Source organism: Polypterus senegalus, chromosome 1 (genome assembly GCF_016835505.1).
Source record: "Polypterus senegalus isolate Bchr_013 chromosome 1, ASM1683550v1, whole genome shotgun sequence".
Taxonomy (NCBI): Eukaryota; Metazoa; Chordata; class Cladistia; order Polypteriformes; family Polypteridae; genus Polypterus; species Polypterus senegalus.
This window is the reverse complement of record NC_053154.1, coordinates 128,942,804-128,958,960: the sequence shown is the minus strand read 5'-3', so window position 1 is coordinate 128,958,960 and position 16,157 is coordinate 128,942,804. Positions and strand designations below refer to the sequence as shown.

At 36.2% G+C, this 16,157-nt stretch overlaps 1 protein-coding gene across 1 annotated transcript; it reads left to right on the top strand.

The window, feature by feature from the left end:
* Positions 1 to 12,981: 12,981 nt before the first annotated feature.
* p2ry1 (purinergic receptor P2Y1) lies at positions 12,982 to 16,146 on the top strand. The gene is made up of 2 exons (XM_039757638.1): positions 12,982 to 13,266; positions 13,601 to 16,146. Exon 2 carries the CDS (start codon positions 13,684 to 13,686, stop codon positions 14,743 to 14,745), a length of 1,062 nt encoding a protein of 353 aa, XP_039613572.1. The 5' UTR covers positions 12,982 to 13,266; positions 13,601 to 13,683; the 3' UTR covers positions 14,746 to 16,146.
* Positions 16,147 to 16,157: the final 11 nt, after the last annotated feature.

Sequence of the window (16,157 nt, the reverse complement as noted above, 5' to 3'; positions counted from 1 at the left end):
GACAGTCCTACAACATCCAGAGCCTTGAGGAACTCCGGACGTATCTCATCCACCCCAGGGGCCCTGCCACCAAGGAGTTTTTTTGACCACTTCGGTGACCTCAGTCCCATAGATGGGGGAGCCCACCTCAGAGTCCCCAGGCTCTGTTTCCTCATTGGAAGGCATGTTGGTGGGATTGAGGAGGTCTTCGGAGGTCTTTATAAGAATAAGAAAATACAAACACATAACTCCAGTTCTTAAATCCTTATATTGGCCACCAGTTATGTTTAGAGCACAATTCTAAATCCTCCTTTTATCATATAAAGCATTAAATGACCAAGGTCCTGCTTATTTATGGTTTATGTAAACGTTAAGATCTCAAGATGCCAGTCTGCTTATGATTCCAAGGATTAATAAAATAACAGTGAAAAGCTGAGCTTTTAGTTACAGGGCCATAAAGCTCTGGAAATGTCTGCCTGCTAGTATAAGAGATGCCCTTTCAGTCTCAGCTTTTAAACCCAGGCTGAAGACACACTACTTCAGCTTAGCATACCCTGTGTAGAGCTGCTGATTAGCTGTGCATAATTCATCTCTGTGATTAGTCATTAGTACTGAAATATAAGTAATATGATATTTATGCACTGTTACTAATGCTTGTCTACTCTGTTTCTCTTCTTGGTACTACTGCTAAGTTGTTTGCCTGCCTATGGAAAAGCCATTTTTGATAAAAAAAGCACTGGAACCATCAGGTAAAAGGGTCCTTTTATTGGATTGTCCAGCCCAGAATGGCCAGTAGAGGGAAGGTGGCTTGAAGGCCAAAGTTTTCAGGACTCTGAACAAATATGTATCCTCATATGTGATAGTTCTGTATTTAGTGGGTGGTATAATCTATTTTTGAATTTTGCTTTGTAGTTTGTACTACTGTATTGTATTCTTGAGGTTGCAATGATAGATTGGCAATTGTCACAGTGAAGAGGATTACTTTTGTTCTGTTTTGTGTATTGTATTTACCCTGTTTTTGTATACCCATTGAATGTCCAAACTACAAGAAAGGGGTTTCTCTCAGATTAGTCTTTCCAAAGATTTATTCCACTTTTTTCCTTTCACAGATTTTTTTTTGGTGAGTTTTTTTCTTGTTTTCTTAGGGAGTCAAAGCTAGGAGGGCAGTTAAAAAACAGGGCCTGTTAAAGCCCATTGTGGCACTCCTTGTGTGATTTTGGGGTATACAATAAACAAATTGTTGTTGTTATTTTTGTATGGGCTATTAAGCCTGACTACTTTTTCCTTGCTTGGAAGAATTTTCAGTAAATTCTTATTGATGAAACCACCTGCACCCATTGGAAAATGAAAACATCTGAGGGCACTTCCTAAATGACCTCCCTTATCACTTCTTTTTCAAAGTTTTAACAGTTGTATTTATTGTCTCTATTTATGGATAAGAAGTTTACATAACTTTTCCATAAATTGCCTAGAGCAGTGTTTCTTAGCCACTGGGTTATGACCCCCTTTTGGGTTGCAGGTTGCCTTCAGGGGGTCGTGAGTTGTTATTGTTTATCACATGGTAGTGGGTTGCACAGATGATTATTCTATATTCATCAAGGGAGGAAAGAGGTGGGTAACAAAGACACTTGAATAGGAAAAAGTGGTTATGACACCAAAAATGAAACACGGGCCTGCAAGTGCAAGGTGTAAACAAGTGTTAGACAGTGCAGCAGTGTATCATTTGCCACAGCAGGTCATCCACACATACCCATTGTCACTCACAAGGCCAATGTCAAAATGGAAGTTATTCTAACATGTACATATTTAATAGTGAAAGCAAATCAAGGACCACTCAAATCTATCACTAAATTAAATGGGTTTAAGAAGAGTTTCAAAGATGTTTGGATATACTGAATATTGTTCTCATTTAAAATTTTCAATTGTACATATGCAGTCGCAAGCTGTTCTCTCTTGTAAAACTAAAAGCCTTTAAAACTAGACAAGGGAACAAACAAATCCTGGTTATGGAAATCTCTGAACATGTATGTTTTAGTATAACATCAAGCATGAGCAAGAAGAAAATCCAGAAAAAATGTTTTTAGGTAAATCTTTATTCCTAAAGTACCAACCTGCCAAAAACCCTGTCTCAGACACTTTAATTAAGAAAAGCAGTACAATGATTAAAAAGAATCAAATGTAATAAAGGCTGACCTTCATGATAAAGCTATTGTTTACACTCATACTGTTTAAGGCAATTTCAGCTTTAATGAAAGGATATAGAGATGAGAAAATCACTGAGGTGACTCTTCTCATTTGATTAGATGAAATAATTGTAGTCCTTGAAGTGCAGCCACCAGTTTGTGTGTGTAAGTTGTGTGTGTTTGTGTGTAAGGTTAAACTGCAAACATCAATGTCTACTCTTCTTTTTTCCTACATGTAGATTTAAAGGCGTATTTACTTTTTTTTCATTATTATACAAATAAACAGCACAATGACTGCAGTATAAATGTTAGTGCTGGCAAAATTTCAATTGATTATGTTTGCCAGGATTATCACACATCCCTTTGTTACATGATATTTATAATGTTACGCATAACTGAAAAAGTTAACTGCAAAATGTAACACTCATCAATAAATTAAATTAAGCGTTTCTACTCCTGCACCCACATTCACTATTGTGTAACCACTACCATCCTCCATCAGTCCCTTTAGTTTCTTATAGTGTGATAAGATTTTCCACAAGGGCTTCTGGACGTTTCTTGTATGGGCTATCTTTAAGTATAATTTGCTTGTACAGTATGAAGTTAGGTCAGGATAATGCCACTAATTACCTATGATAGTGTAATGTGTACTTTAGTGACATTTTTTATTATCTTTCTATATACAATTTATACACCTTTTTAACTAAGTATTTTACGTAAATATTACACAAATGCATTTTACAGGTGCCTTAGTTACATGTGATTGTTTTCAATGTTCAAAAGATCCATAATTTTATAAGTGAATAGTTTTTCATTTTCTTCTCATTAATTTTCCATTTATATAATAGAAGTTTTGTCTTACTCCTTATTAATGTTAAACATGGTTCTATCTCCTATACCTGGAATCCCAAAATATGACACTAAAAATAAATGATGGCAACCAGCTTGTTACAATGATTTTTCAGATTACAGTTCAGGCATTTTGATCCTAAAGTGCCGACTTTATTTCATGTATACTTTTGTTCAGATTCACAATCCCAAGGTAGGGGCATCTCAAAAATAACTTTCTGAAACTGATTCACAATGAAATACAAATGTAAAAAGTATGTAAAGATTTTCCAGGTGGGTGCTTTTTACGGTAAATACTATGTTTCATGATAAAATTTAAGCTGCAAAACGAACTATTTTGCAATATTAGGAACATATAAATTTAATCTAAAATATTATGCTTCATTTTTGTGCTTTTAAATGCTTATTTCTTACTAGCTATCTGCTGTGGCCCCGCCCACTTAGTAGTGAAACAGGACAGTGAGGATGGCCCTGCCTGGCTCCCTATTCCTGGTGTCACACTTCCCCCTCCCCTCGGCCCACAGCCTCTGTCTCAGATTAGCGTGACTATATCGCTCCTGCAAGCGAACAATGATTCTTAGCACAATGAGAAAAGTCGCAAAATCATCTGGTATTTTCAAGCGTGTCTCTCGAATTTGTGCAAATGAATTGGCACTGCAAGCGTACTATGATTCTCAGAGTGATGAGAGGTCGCAAAATCAACTGGAATGCTCAAGCAAATTATAGAAAAAAACCTAATCTAAATCTGTTATGTAGTTTTCTCCTGAAAAGCAGACACACATACACACTGACAGACAGACGTTGGATTATATATATATATATATATATATATATATATATATATAGAGAGAGAGAGAGAGAGAGAGAGAGAGATTTGAATTATTATTTTACTGTTGTATTGGTAATCTAATCATTGTATTATTTTATTTTCTGCTGTTAACAGCTGCTGCCATTTTGTATTGAAATGTTCACAATCACTACCATCTTGTTTATGACAATGGCACTTATTGCTAATCACATATTTTAGATGACACATAACCTGTGACATCAGCACATTGCAGCTTTAAAAAATGAACCTAACTAATGTGTCTAAACATATTAACATTTTCTTTCTTAAAACAAATTATAAAAGGGTATTTCCTTAGCTTTTGCCTTGACTTTGATTTTTGATTAATATTTTAATTTTGTCTGAAAGTGTGATTGTTCTTTCAGTCCCAGCCTGTGCTAAACCAATTCTTTAGTATGCTCCATAAAGAATTTTCTTTTCTCTGTTATTCTCATAGTTTTGCTAGTAAAAGAATAAGATATTTTCTTTTCTGAATGTCATCAGTCCTAACATTCATAACACACAACATCCTGTTAAAATGTTGCCTATTAACCATCCACTTGATAAAAAAAAACTCATTATCAAATAATTAAATTATTTTAACCAGAAATTTGTTCTCTTTTTTTTTTTTACTGAGACTGGCATAGACATATAGTCTTTTGACTCTTCATGATAAATCTTTCTTTAAACTTTAAATGCTAAACTTTAATTAGCTTCAAATGGACTTCATGATACAATATTCTTAAGCACTCATGATAGATGCTAAAATTGAATCAAATACAGGTATAATACTAATTTATACTGTAGATTTGATCATATCCCTTACTATTAGAATAGTTAAAGAACCTCTTTTTCCTGAATTAGCTGTAAACAGCTGTAAATTGCAATAAAATTTTGATTAAATAATGCCGTTAGCAAACATTTTCTTTCTCTGATTCTGTAGGATTTTTCCAAACAAAAAAATTATAATATCTAATCTTTGAATTTATTGCTCATGTTTTAACATTAAAAATGTAATTATCTGTCTTATTTATGAAGCAATTTAAAATCATTATATGGGTGCATTTAATAGTTCCATTCTAGTAGTGATAAATGCCCAGTTAAAAAGAGGAAAAAAGAACTGTCATACACTCAAAGCGATGAGACAAATGTAGATCTATTTAGAAGGACTACAACATGTCTATGAAACAGGCTTTAGACAAAGCAACTTCTCTATAAACAAAAGCAATTACAGCAAGAAGAGATTCACTATTGTTTAAAGATAACACATTTCCTCCTAAATTTGCATGTAGCAAATTGGAGCTTAAATGGACTTTAATACAGTCTTAGTTATTTGAAAATATTAGGCAACATAAAAAAGCTCTCTACAAGGCCTGCTATGAATACTGCTCAAACATAAGATACATTAACAGGGCTCAGGTCCTATTTAGCTCAACAAATAACCTGACAAATAAGGGATTTAACATATTGTACTATATAGTAAGTCACCCAAAAAGTATTTTATAGTTGGGTGCCTTGTGCATTAAGTGTGTAGTTGCTCATGAAAATAATACCATAAACAGAAGTAAATACTTTTACAATAAAAAGTAAGAAGAGTTCTATGCAAATATGATGTTCCTCAGAGCTGGGTGCTGTAACCTGTTCTTCTTTTTTAGTGTACATGTTGCCATTTGGAAATTTCATTCAAAAATATATTGAATCTCCTTCCCATGCTGATGATACTCTATTGTATTTACCAATAAAACTCAATGATGCTTAATGAATTTAAACAATGAATGAGTGAACTTATTGCCCTTAAATTCAGAAAAAAGATACAGCTATTTTGTCAAGATGTACGTTTAGTAAATCATAATTCTGCAGAAAGGAAGACAGAACTGACAGCAATTCATTGTTGGAGGTCTTGAACTTTAGATGGGTTGAATCTACATTAAATATACATTTCATTCTTTAAATTTTGGAGATTTCTGATACAGTGGCATGTAGAAATACGGATTCATTCATTTGTGTCAAGAAGAACTGATAGCTGTAATGCTTTATTTTCAGGCTATTCAAGACTGCTCCAGCTACTGCTCCACAGTTAATCCAAAATATGGCATCATTACCACAAAAAGAAGTATGACCACATAACTTCAGTTCTAGATTCACTACAATGGTTTAATGCAGTGTTTTCACACTGGGGGCCTCAGCAGCCCTGTGTTCCAATTTTAAATATTGTCTTCAAACTGCCATAATTTTTACATAAACATAACTCTAAATGTTCTTCAGTTGTTTCATAAAGCTAGCCCTGTATTAAAATAGTTATTAACAAGAGATGCATATCTCAACTTATGATATGCACAGAAGGCTATTAGTTGATATGTATGGGAACAATAAATCAAAAAAGCATCCCATTAGTTACCTGGTGGCCAAATCCATGTTTGTTGAGTCTCTATGTTTGGGTGCATTTTCGTTTCACTGCTCAGACTCACAGTGCCACTGCTACGAGACAACATTCCTGCTTGTGCCAATCTGAAGTCTCTCTCTGTTCACATGGGTCTGAGGATTCAGCTCCCCACATTTTTTGAAGAGATCCTTGTCTGGATTGAGACTAGTGTCAAACTATGCACCAAGACTGATGGATTGCTGTAAAAGAGAATGTTATAAGAGGCATTTTTCTCTCTCTCACTCTTTCTCAGGTCCAGATCCCCACCATTACAATATTTCTTAGCTGTTGTACCATCATTTTTAGAACATTTTATGAAATTGTCAGATTAATGCTGAAGAATATGCACTAATCCTTAGCTTTCAGACTTTCCACTCTTTCTGACCTCAATTTGTATGTAACTTGTTAGGATTTTTTACTTTTTTTATCTTAATTCATATGTAACTGTATATTTTTTGTGAATTAAAAGTTTGGACATTTCTCCTTTTTTTCCACACCACTATTATTATATTATAAAATAATTAATTAAAAAAGCATTTGGCATACATAAGAAAAATTAAAAGACACACACCCACACAAAAAAACTATATGCAATCTGTTGTTAAAATTCCCAAATACAATACAGTATGTGGTGGGGGGGGAAATAAAGAAATATGACCTTTAGTTGTGCCTAGTAAGAGTTCAGCATTTAAAAATTTAGGACAAAAAAACTGTGGTACATTTAAACATTTTATTTCTTGGAAGGGGGAACACCAAGAAAAAAGGTTGTAAACCCATGGCCTAAAGATGTCTTCTGCTGTAGTTATTTAAATTAATAGGTCTGCTATTATCCAAAATCATTGAACCCCTGGCTTAGAGTAAAACTGAGAGATGATTTTAAACTACTGCACACAGAATTATTGTAAATGAAAACATTCAATGTAAAAATAAACAGAAAATGAATTGCTTTATACAAAAGATAAGCCAATTATACTTGAGGTATCTTTCATTTTGAAAAGTTAAAAAATTGCATTTACTCTAAATAACTTACCTATCATGAATATATACTTTATTAAGTATGCTCTCACTACTTTAATTCTGGAAATAGGTAAATGTGATTATATTTTGTGAATATTTTCATAAAGATTTAGTTTCTGCTTCTGTTTTATGCTTCTGCAGCAGTACAATAGCACCTAGAACTAGTCAACCTTTAAAAACACTTTTTTTTCTTCAGCATTAATGATCTTGATTATTGATTTATTATAATATCACTGCATATAATAAGTGTAAAACAAAAATGCATTACTACTAAAAACTCATGTACATTCTTTCCAACAAGCATAATTAAAGATAAATGAAACTGCATGCCTTTACATATCACTAAAATATACATAGAATTAGCAACATTAAGAACTTTTGACAGGATAAAGGAAACCTATAACCACTGTAGATGTCAATCATCTCTCTTTTGTATGTTTTCCTATTTGTGCTATTTTTCCTTTAACAAAGGAAGTCTGTTTTCCTTAAATTGTTTATTTTCAAAATTCTTAATTTGAATATGTGGCCTTGGTGAAAAAAATAGATTTATTCCTTTAGAACAAGAGTGGATAATACTGATTAATGTGTGCAGTAGTCTAGATTGCTTTTGTTACTGTAGTAAACAAAAGTTTTACTTACTTATTATGTCTTTCTAAATTTAGCATACATTAATAAATTACAGAGTGTGAATGTTTATCTATAACATAAAGTATCATTTTACAGTATATTTATCTGTCATGATAATGTTTCTCAATGTAATTATCACAACTTTAAAGCAGACAGTGGTTAACGAGGGGTTGTGATATTTTTTTAAAAATTAAAAATAATTAAACATAATGAACCTTTTGAGTTTCCCACAAATGTTAATTTATTAATTTTCCAAATCTGGTTATTACAATACATAGTTCAAGCATAAACCCAGGAGCAACTCTTGATGCCAGTCCATTGTAGGGCACATTTACAAACACATTCACAAGGTCAACACACAGTCACCAGTGCTCTAAACTGCTAGTCTCTGAAAGGTGGTTGAAAACCAAAATAGTTATGGAAAACCCACATGGACACCAGGAGAATGTACAAACTTGTCAGAGACAGTGAGTGGGCTGTGGTTTCAACTCAAGTGTCTATAGCTGTGATGCTGCAAAGTTAACCAGTGTGTCTCCCTCCCACAAACATGTTTCTGTTAAATATGTTCTCTTATTCAGATTAGTCAAGATTCTTTTTTAGGTAAATCAAGATTAGAACTGGATTAGTGATGAGTTGATAAAGTGGATCACTGCTGACATCAAGCAACAAATGCAGATAGAAATTCAATAAAAAAATCAGTGTGGTTAAAAGTTAGTATGAGAGTAAACTAAAGAAGGAATATAGCAACAGTAATAATTTGTACAAACTTGGGCATTGATTGGAAATGCTTACAAACTACAAAGTAAAAAGTAATCCAATCACATCTGCATTTTCCCTTCCAGATGAACTAAATGCTTTCTTTGCCCACTTTGATAATAAGTAGCCCCTCATTCAAATGTCAGGAGCACCACAAGAGTCATTTTTCTTTCTTTTCATACATGACATTAGGATTAATTTTTAAAAATTAATACCCATGAGATACAGTATCAGGTCTGGAGGGAATTGCAGGACATGCATTAAAAACTTGCAGCAGCTTAACAGTTGTATTCACTGACATTTTAAATATTTTGCTGAGAAAACCTGCGGGGCCTGCCAACTTCAAAACAACAACATTATACATGTGCCTAAGGAAACAAAAGTGGATTGGCTGAAAAACTACTGTCCAGTGGCACTTCAATCATGATGAAGTATTTTGAGAGACTATTTCTAGGATGTATTAAACAGAATATTCTAGATAGTCATAATTAACTTCAGTTTGTACAGTATATAGTCCATTTTATAGACTACAGTTCAGTATTTAACACTATTTTAGCAACAAAGGTGACTACCAACCTCCTCAACTTAGGGATTTGCATTACCCTCTACAGCTGGAGTTTGGACTTTCTAACCGACTAACTTCAACAAGTGCTGACTCTCAATACAGTCACTTCAAATGGTAGAATGTTGAACCTCCTTTGTACTCCTTGTTCACCTATGACTTAACAGAAAGACAGCTCCAACTCCATCATTAAATTTGGTGATCACACTACCATCATAGGCCTGATCATTAATAATAATGAGACAGCTTGCTTAGAAGAGCTTACCTGTTGACTAAATGAAATCTTGCCAGGACAGCAATTTCTTCCTTAATGGCAGCGAAAGCCAGAAGATGGTCAAAGACTTCCGGAAGTAGAAGGCAGACCACACTGTCACATACAAAAAAGGGAATGCTGTTGACTGAGTGATCAGCATTAAATTTCTTGGAGTGACACTCACTGATGAACTAAAGCAGGCAAAATACTTTTTATCTCTTGTCAAAAAGAATCACCAACACCTTTGCTTCTTCAGACATTTGAGGACAGCTTGTGTTTCTCCATTTGTTCTCATGGACTGCACAGCTGAGTCCATTCTCACTGGCTGCATCACATCTCTGTACAGTACATGTTTGGTACAAGAACATAAAGCACTTAAATGGGCAGTGATGGTGATACAGAATATTACCAGCACCCAGCTGCCTTTTCTTTGGTACTTATATAAGTATTACTGTGTTAGAATGGCAAACAGGATTATTGCAGATTTTAGCCATCCTTAATAGTCACTTAACTCACGCTTTCCTTTCCTTCTTGGAAATGGTACAAGAAGAACAAAAATTGTGACATAAGAGTGTGATAGACATATATATACTATATGGAAAAGGAAGGACACCTGGGGAGCACTAATATTCCCCTTCCAGGACATGGATATGCTGCTCTGATTGGGCTTGGATATCTGAAATGCCGAGACAGTGGGTGACTGCCTGCAATGGGCAGAGCATTCTGCTGTACACAGGGTGGCAGCATCCCATCTGATGAGCCCCAGTATAGACATCTGAAGAACACTACATGTGTTGTGGTCCCAGGGGACTGCCCTGCCGGGTTCTGTGGGGGCCACCGGAGAAACTGTTGGATACTGATGGCACAAGTACTTCCCAAGGTCAATAGATTAAGCACCAGACGTATTTCCGGGTCTAGAACTAAATGCAAGCCCTCCACTCGACTCAGGGGAAGTTGGAGTCAGATGTGTGGGAGGGAGTGGAGTTGTAGAAAAAGAAAAGAAAAAGTAGAAAAAGAAGAAAAAGGAGTTGTGCTGTACTGCTGAGTTGTGCTGAAGGTATTGTTTAAATTAAAAGCAGTTTAATTGAACTGGTATTGTTGTGGTGCAATTGTTGGATGCTCCTAGAGGCTACTCTCTATATATACTGTATGTATATATAGTATATGCAATGTATATAAACATGCAGCCTATGTATACCTTTTGTTGGTATTATTGAGACTGTACTGATGAGACATGCATATAAGAAATTCATTGTACTATATACACACAACAATAAACTTAATTTACATTACCCACTGCAGAAACTATCCAGCAGTACTGCTGACTGTCAAAGGAAAATAAATAGCTGAAAACAGTAAATAAAAAGGTATAAAAAAGGCCTGAATCAAATCAAGGTATGTAGGAATGTACATAAAGGAAAACTAATTACACAATTAATTTTAACAGGATTTTCAAGGAAAACCCTGTGTTTGGATATAGTGGGTTGGAAAATGACTGACTGACTGACTTACATTTACTGGCTACCTTGCAAGGCACAGGTAAATTGGTCAAATGCTCTACATGCTGCTTATATTTTTAAACGTTTTTCTTAAAAACAGTTTCTAAAGTCTCCAGTGAAAAATACAAAAGTTAATTGATTATTAAAGAAAGAGACAAGTTAATTGTAAATGGTGGTGACATGAATGTACTCTACAACAGACTTTTGCCCTGTCCAGGCTTAATATCTGCTTTGTACTTGCATAGGCTACGCTACGGTATAAAATGGATAAATTGGCATGAAAAAGGATGGATGGATGGACAAGGATCATTTTTGAAGTGAGCTTTGCAGTACATTAGAATACAATACAGTACCCTTACATCCCATTCTCAATAGTGTTTCCACTGACTTCACCTTTAATTTACAACGAAGTGCAAATCCTCCACATTACCATATTAAAATACACCAACTGTTATGTACATTATAAGCAGCGAGTCTGTACTCAAAATGTTTAGTCTCATGCACTAAATAATAGTAGTGGAATGGTAAGAATGGTAATTAGTCTATCCATTTTTAAACCCATCCAGTTCAGGGACGTGGAGGAATGGGGTGAATTAATGTGAATATAAATCAAAAATGCTTATCAAAATATAATGTTATTTATTTTGAACAAACTTAATTCTTCAGTATATGCTGATGAAACTCAGAAAATAATAAAATTGAACGACAATATGAAATGCACAGCCCCAGGCCGTTGTTATTTTTACATAACTGTAGCATACTCAAAAGAGTAGAAAAAGCACAAAATAATTGTGGACGGAACAAATTTCATTAACAAGCCTTAATAGGTAAAGCTAACGGGAGAATGAAGGGTTAAACATAATGACGAAATTCATAAGAGGACACAACGTCTATAAAACAAAAAGAGGTGAATCTCTACGTCATTTTCTGACACATGCAAAGACAACTATAATGAATTCGTACAGTTGCAAAATAGACCAACTAATGCCGATGCAACATCATTTCAAAAGAATTCCCTGTAAATTAGGTACTTTTATCCATCGATACGTTATCTTAACCATACACTAACACTTTATCATGCCTGTTGTGCGAATATATCTCACAAAGCTGAAACCAGTCCGAGATAGGGTGCCACTCCCCCATTCACAACTAGCTGAGTTCAACTCAAATAAAAATTACCCCCAGTTTCATTATAATACATCCAAGCTGAGCACTCGATCGCTTCGAGCTATCAGAAAAACGTTTTGCCAGCCTTTATTTTAACTGAAGCTTTTTCTATTCCCGACAGCTCCTGAAGGCGTGTATAAAAATAAACCTTAGACCCGCGAACAGGTTAAGGAAAATCGATTATTTTATCGGCACAATTTATTATAAATCAACTATCCCCTTCTTCACTGGAAACGTTCTTGCAGAATCATGTCAATCGTATTTAGCAAATTAATGAAAGGTTCTTCAAAGGAACATTCTGGAAAGAACATGAAGTATGTAATCATTCTGTGAAGCCGCTTTATTCACTGTCGGGAACAGAGACTTAGAATAAACAGCCCGTGTTTGGGGGCTGCATGCCAGTCTTCATAAATGATTCAGCACGCTGTTTTATTGGGGAATAAAATGATTATTCAAATGTGTATATTTTAAAACTAATTGCATGTGTAATGGATTGAGTCCTCATAATAAACTGACTACGAATTGCACTTCAAAATATGGTTTAAATCCTGGAAAGTGTGCTTCGACAGGTACAACTATTCTTAGCCGTAGCAATTACAGAGACAGTGACACTAGTCATCGGTCCCCGGGAAGCCTTTGTTCAAAAAGCGTTATTATAAATAATATAAACGTAAGCCAAGCAGTGTCCCGCGACTAGCAGGTGAATACGAATCGCTTGGACGGCAGCGACACGCCTTGAACTTCTCCAAGACGTTTGCCAGGAAGCGGCCACTTGCACTGTCTGTATCGCAACTTTGCACTTTTCTTTGAGCTTTATGACGAAGGCCACGCCTGTTGCCTGTGTGACGCCACGGCTGAATCGAGTCGAGGAGACAAGGCAGAGCACCGAGAGTTTTGTAGACTCCTCTTTTTTGCCGTCTCTCTCACTCACTCCCCCGTCTCAGCGTCGCTCGTCTGGAGAACAAGATAACGGCGACGAGTGCGAGTCACAAAGGTCGCGCTTCGCTGGGGAGGGGGCGGAGTAGCCGTGAGCGCGCAGGGGAGCAGATAGAGACTAAGCGAAAGAGAGAACATGCAGAGCTCCCTCCTTCGTTATTCGTTTGGTTTAAGTAGAGCGGCTGGGAAGGTAAGTAAGACCTTGCAGAAACTCTCTCAACTTGTTGTCTCTGCGCTTTGTTTCGGCGACTTAACGGCAGACCCCGGCTTTCTCTCTTATCCTGGGGGGTGGGGATGTTAACCGGTTAGAGCTGAGTGTTGTGCTTCGCCCCCGCCACCCACTGCGAGAGGTGTGCCTTATTGATTTAATAATCCCAGAAGTAGCCGGTATAAACGAGAGTCGTACGGTACAAGCCTCCAGGTGAGCTACCAGCTCGCCTCGCGCTCCTCGCACCCCGTACCCCTTCACCCCCCCCCCTCCTTTGATTTAACCTCCAAATGCAATTCTTTTACCTGTTTTACAGATGGCGACATTCCAGGACTGCCGCAATCCATTCGGTTGGCACCTCTAGCGCCAAAAGGAGCGCACTTTTTGCACTCGGGCAATATGTCAGCTGAATTTAATTTCTCAGCCCTTGCTAATGTGACAAACAGCAGTTCCGTAAGTGGAGGGTGCCCGCTAACAAAAACCGGCTTTCAGTTTTATTACCTGCCGACGGTGTACATCTTTGTCTTCATCACTGGATTAATAGGGAACAGTGTGGCCATCTGGATGTTCGTCTTTCACATGAGACCGTGGAGCAGCATTTCAGTGTACATGTTCAATCTGGCGTTGGCTGACTTCTTTTATGTGCTCTCTCTTCCCATCCTCATTTTTTACTATTTCAACAAAACGGATTGGGTCTTCGGAGACATCATGTGTAAGCTTCAGCGCTTTATTTTTCACGTGAACTTGTACGGGAGCATCCTCTTCCTCACTTGCATCAGCGTGCATAGGTACACAGGAGTTGTGCACCCTTTAAAATCCTTGGGGAGACTGAAGAAGAAAAACTCCATCTTCATCAGTGGCTTGGTGTGGTTCATTGTAGTTGCTGGGATTTCACCAATACTATACTTTTCCCGAACTGGAACAAAGAAAAATGGAACAACATGTTATGACACAACCTCTGTGGATCACCTGAGCAGTTATTTTGTGTACAGCATGTGTACAACTGTCTTTGGGTTCTGCATTCCCTTTATAATCATCTTGGGCTGTTATGGATTAATAGTCAAATCACTGATTTGCAACGATATGAACAATGCGCCTCTTAGGCGAAAATCCATTCACTTGGTCATAATAGTGTTAGCTGTTTTTGCTGTTTCTTATCTGCCATTTCATGTGATGAAAAACTTAAATCTGAGAGCCAGACTGTACTTCCAAAGCCCTGAGATGTGTGATTTCAACAACAAGGTGTATGCCACGTACCAAGTGACTCGAGGTCTCGCCAGCTTGAATAGCTGTGTGGATCCAATTTTATACTTTCTGGCAGGGGATACATTCAGAAGACGACTATCTAAAGCTACCAGGAAAAGTTCCAAACGAAGTGACAATAATCTCCAGTCCAAAAGTGAAGAAACTGCTCTCAACATTTTACCTGAGTACACAGAAAATGGTGACACGCGTCTGTGAATGTTAAACATTAAAATCATACGAGTCTGGGTAAAGGAAAAAGGCAAAAAAACTTAAAGCTTATGAAACTGCCTTTATAGTACACTTCTTTCTGTCTCTTCTTGCCCATTTTAAGGCAATAAGTATGTCAGGGCTTTCCACAGAAGGCAGGTATTTACACTGTTTCGCATGCTTGTTCATGTTTTACTGGAAGCCCTTACATGCAGAAAGTGTTTGCATAGCCTGCCTTTTAATCCTCAAACTGTTGATTATTCACATTAACATTTGAATCCCAGTTGTAATTAGCCTCTTTAGCAGCTCAAAGTCAGTTAGAAAAAAAAAAAGAAAATCTGGATTGAAAGAACACTGGAATGCAAAGATTTTATCTGAGCCTTATACAAACCACAAATTTTAAACATTTATTGCAGTTATGGTCACCTGTTGAACAGATGACTGGAATGCACTAACAGTAGTATTTATGTAACATGGAAATTTTAAACATGAAATTGAATTGTGTTACTTTTTATGCTGGTTTCAGATAGTTTTGCAAATGAGAGCAATTTGCTCATGGAGCGGTCTCCTGAAAGCTTTGTGAGGCTCAGCATTCCCTAGCAGCCCAGACTTTAATGTGTATTAATGCAGAAATGGTTTATATGGAATAAGATAATATATCTCACTAGTGTTAGTTACTGTCCCTGTGTTTTATAACTGCAGAAACATGACTAAGCAAAGCTCTCAGTCTGATTATCATGCTGTTAACGCATGACAAGCTCAATATGCACTGTAAAAATGTGACCTTTGGGTACTGTATATTATTGACACTAACACTGGCGTTATGTACACTGTGCTGCTCAACCACGTGTCCAATGTGCACTGTGTAGTGACAATTTGTGTTGTATGAAGGCATATAGTATATGTGATTAACTTTTCAAGCCATTTTGTAGGATAATATGGTGTTATATCAGAGACACTTTTATTTTTGTATGTGTTTTATTATAATTTCCTGTTAAAATTAAGGTGTTAACTTATTGCATGTAAGCAGTGTTAAGGAAAGGTGACTAACTTTTCCAGTTTTCTAATGGCCTGAACGAACAAATGTTTCTTTTCTTTGTGTCGTGCTGTTTGCATGCAATTTATGTTGCATGATGATTGCAGTGGTGCCTGCCATTTACTAAGAAATTCAGTTCTACATCTTTTAGTCACGTGCTTGAACTTGTGCTTCTTACATATGCAATTGTGATACAATAAAATTCTTTATTTCTGTCTGTGGAGTCAGATGTTGAAGCACAACATGGTAAGCACAATTTATATTAATCTTATTGGTGAAGCGTTGTCTGATTGTGACAATTATTAGGTACAATGTGAACACTTTCTGATGAATTGTGTCTAAAATACTCAAGTAAAACTATAAAACTGAACCAATTTGTACTTTT

What these genes read in the sequence shown, in the direction of transcription:
- p2ry1 (XM_039757638.1), top strand. Translation starts at nt 13,684, where the DNA reads ATGTCAGCTGAATTTAATTTCTCAGCCCTTGCTAATGTGACAAACAGC.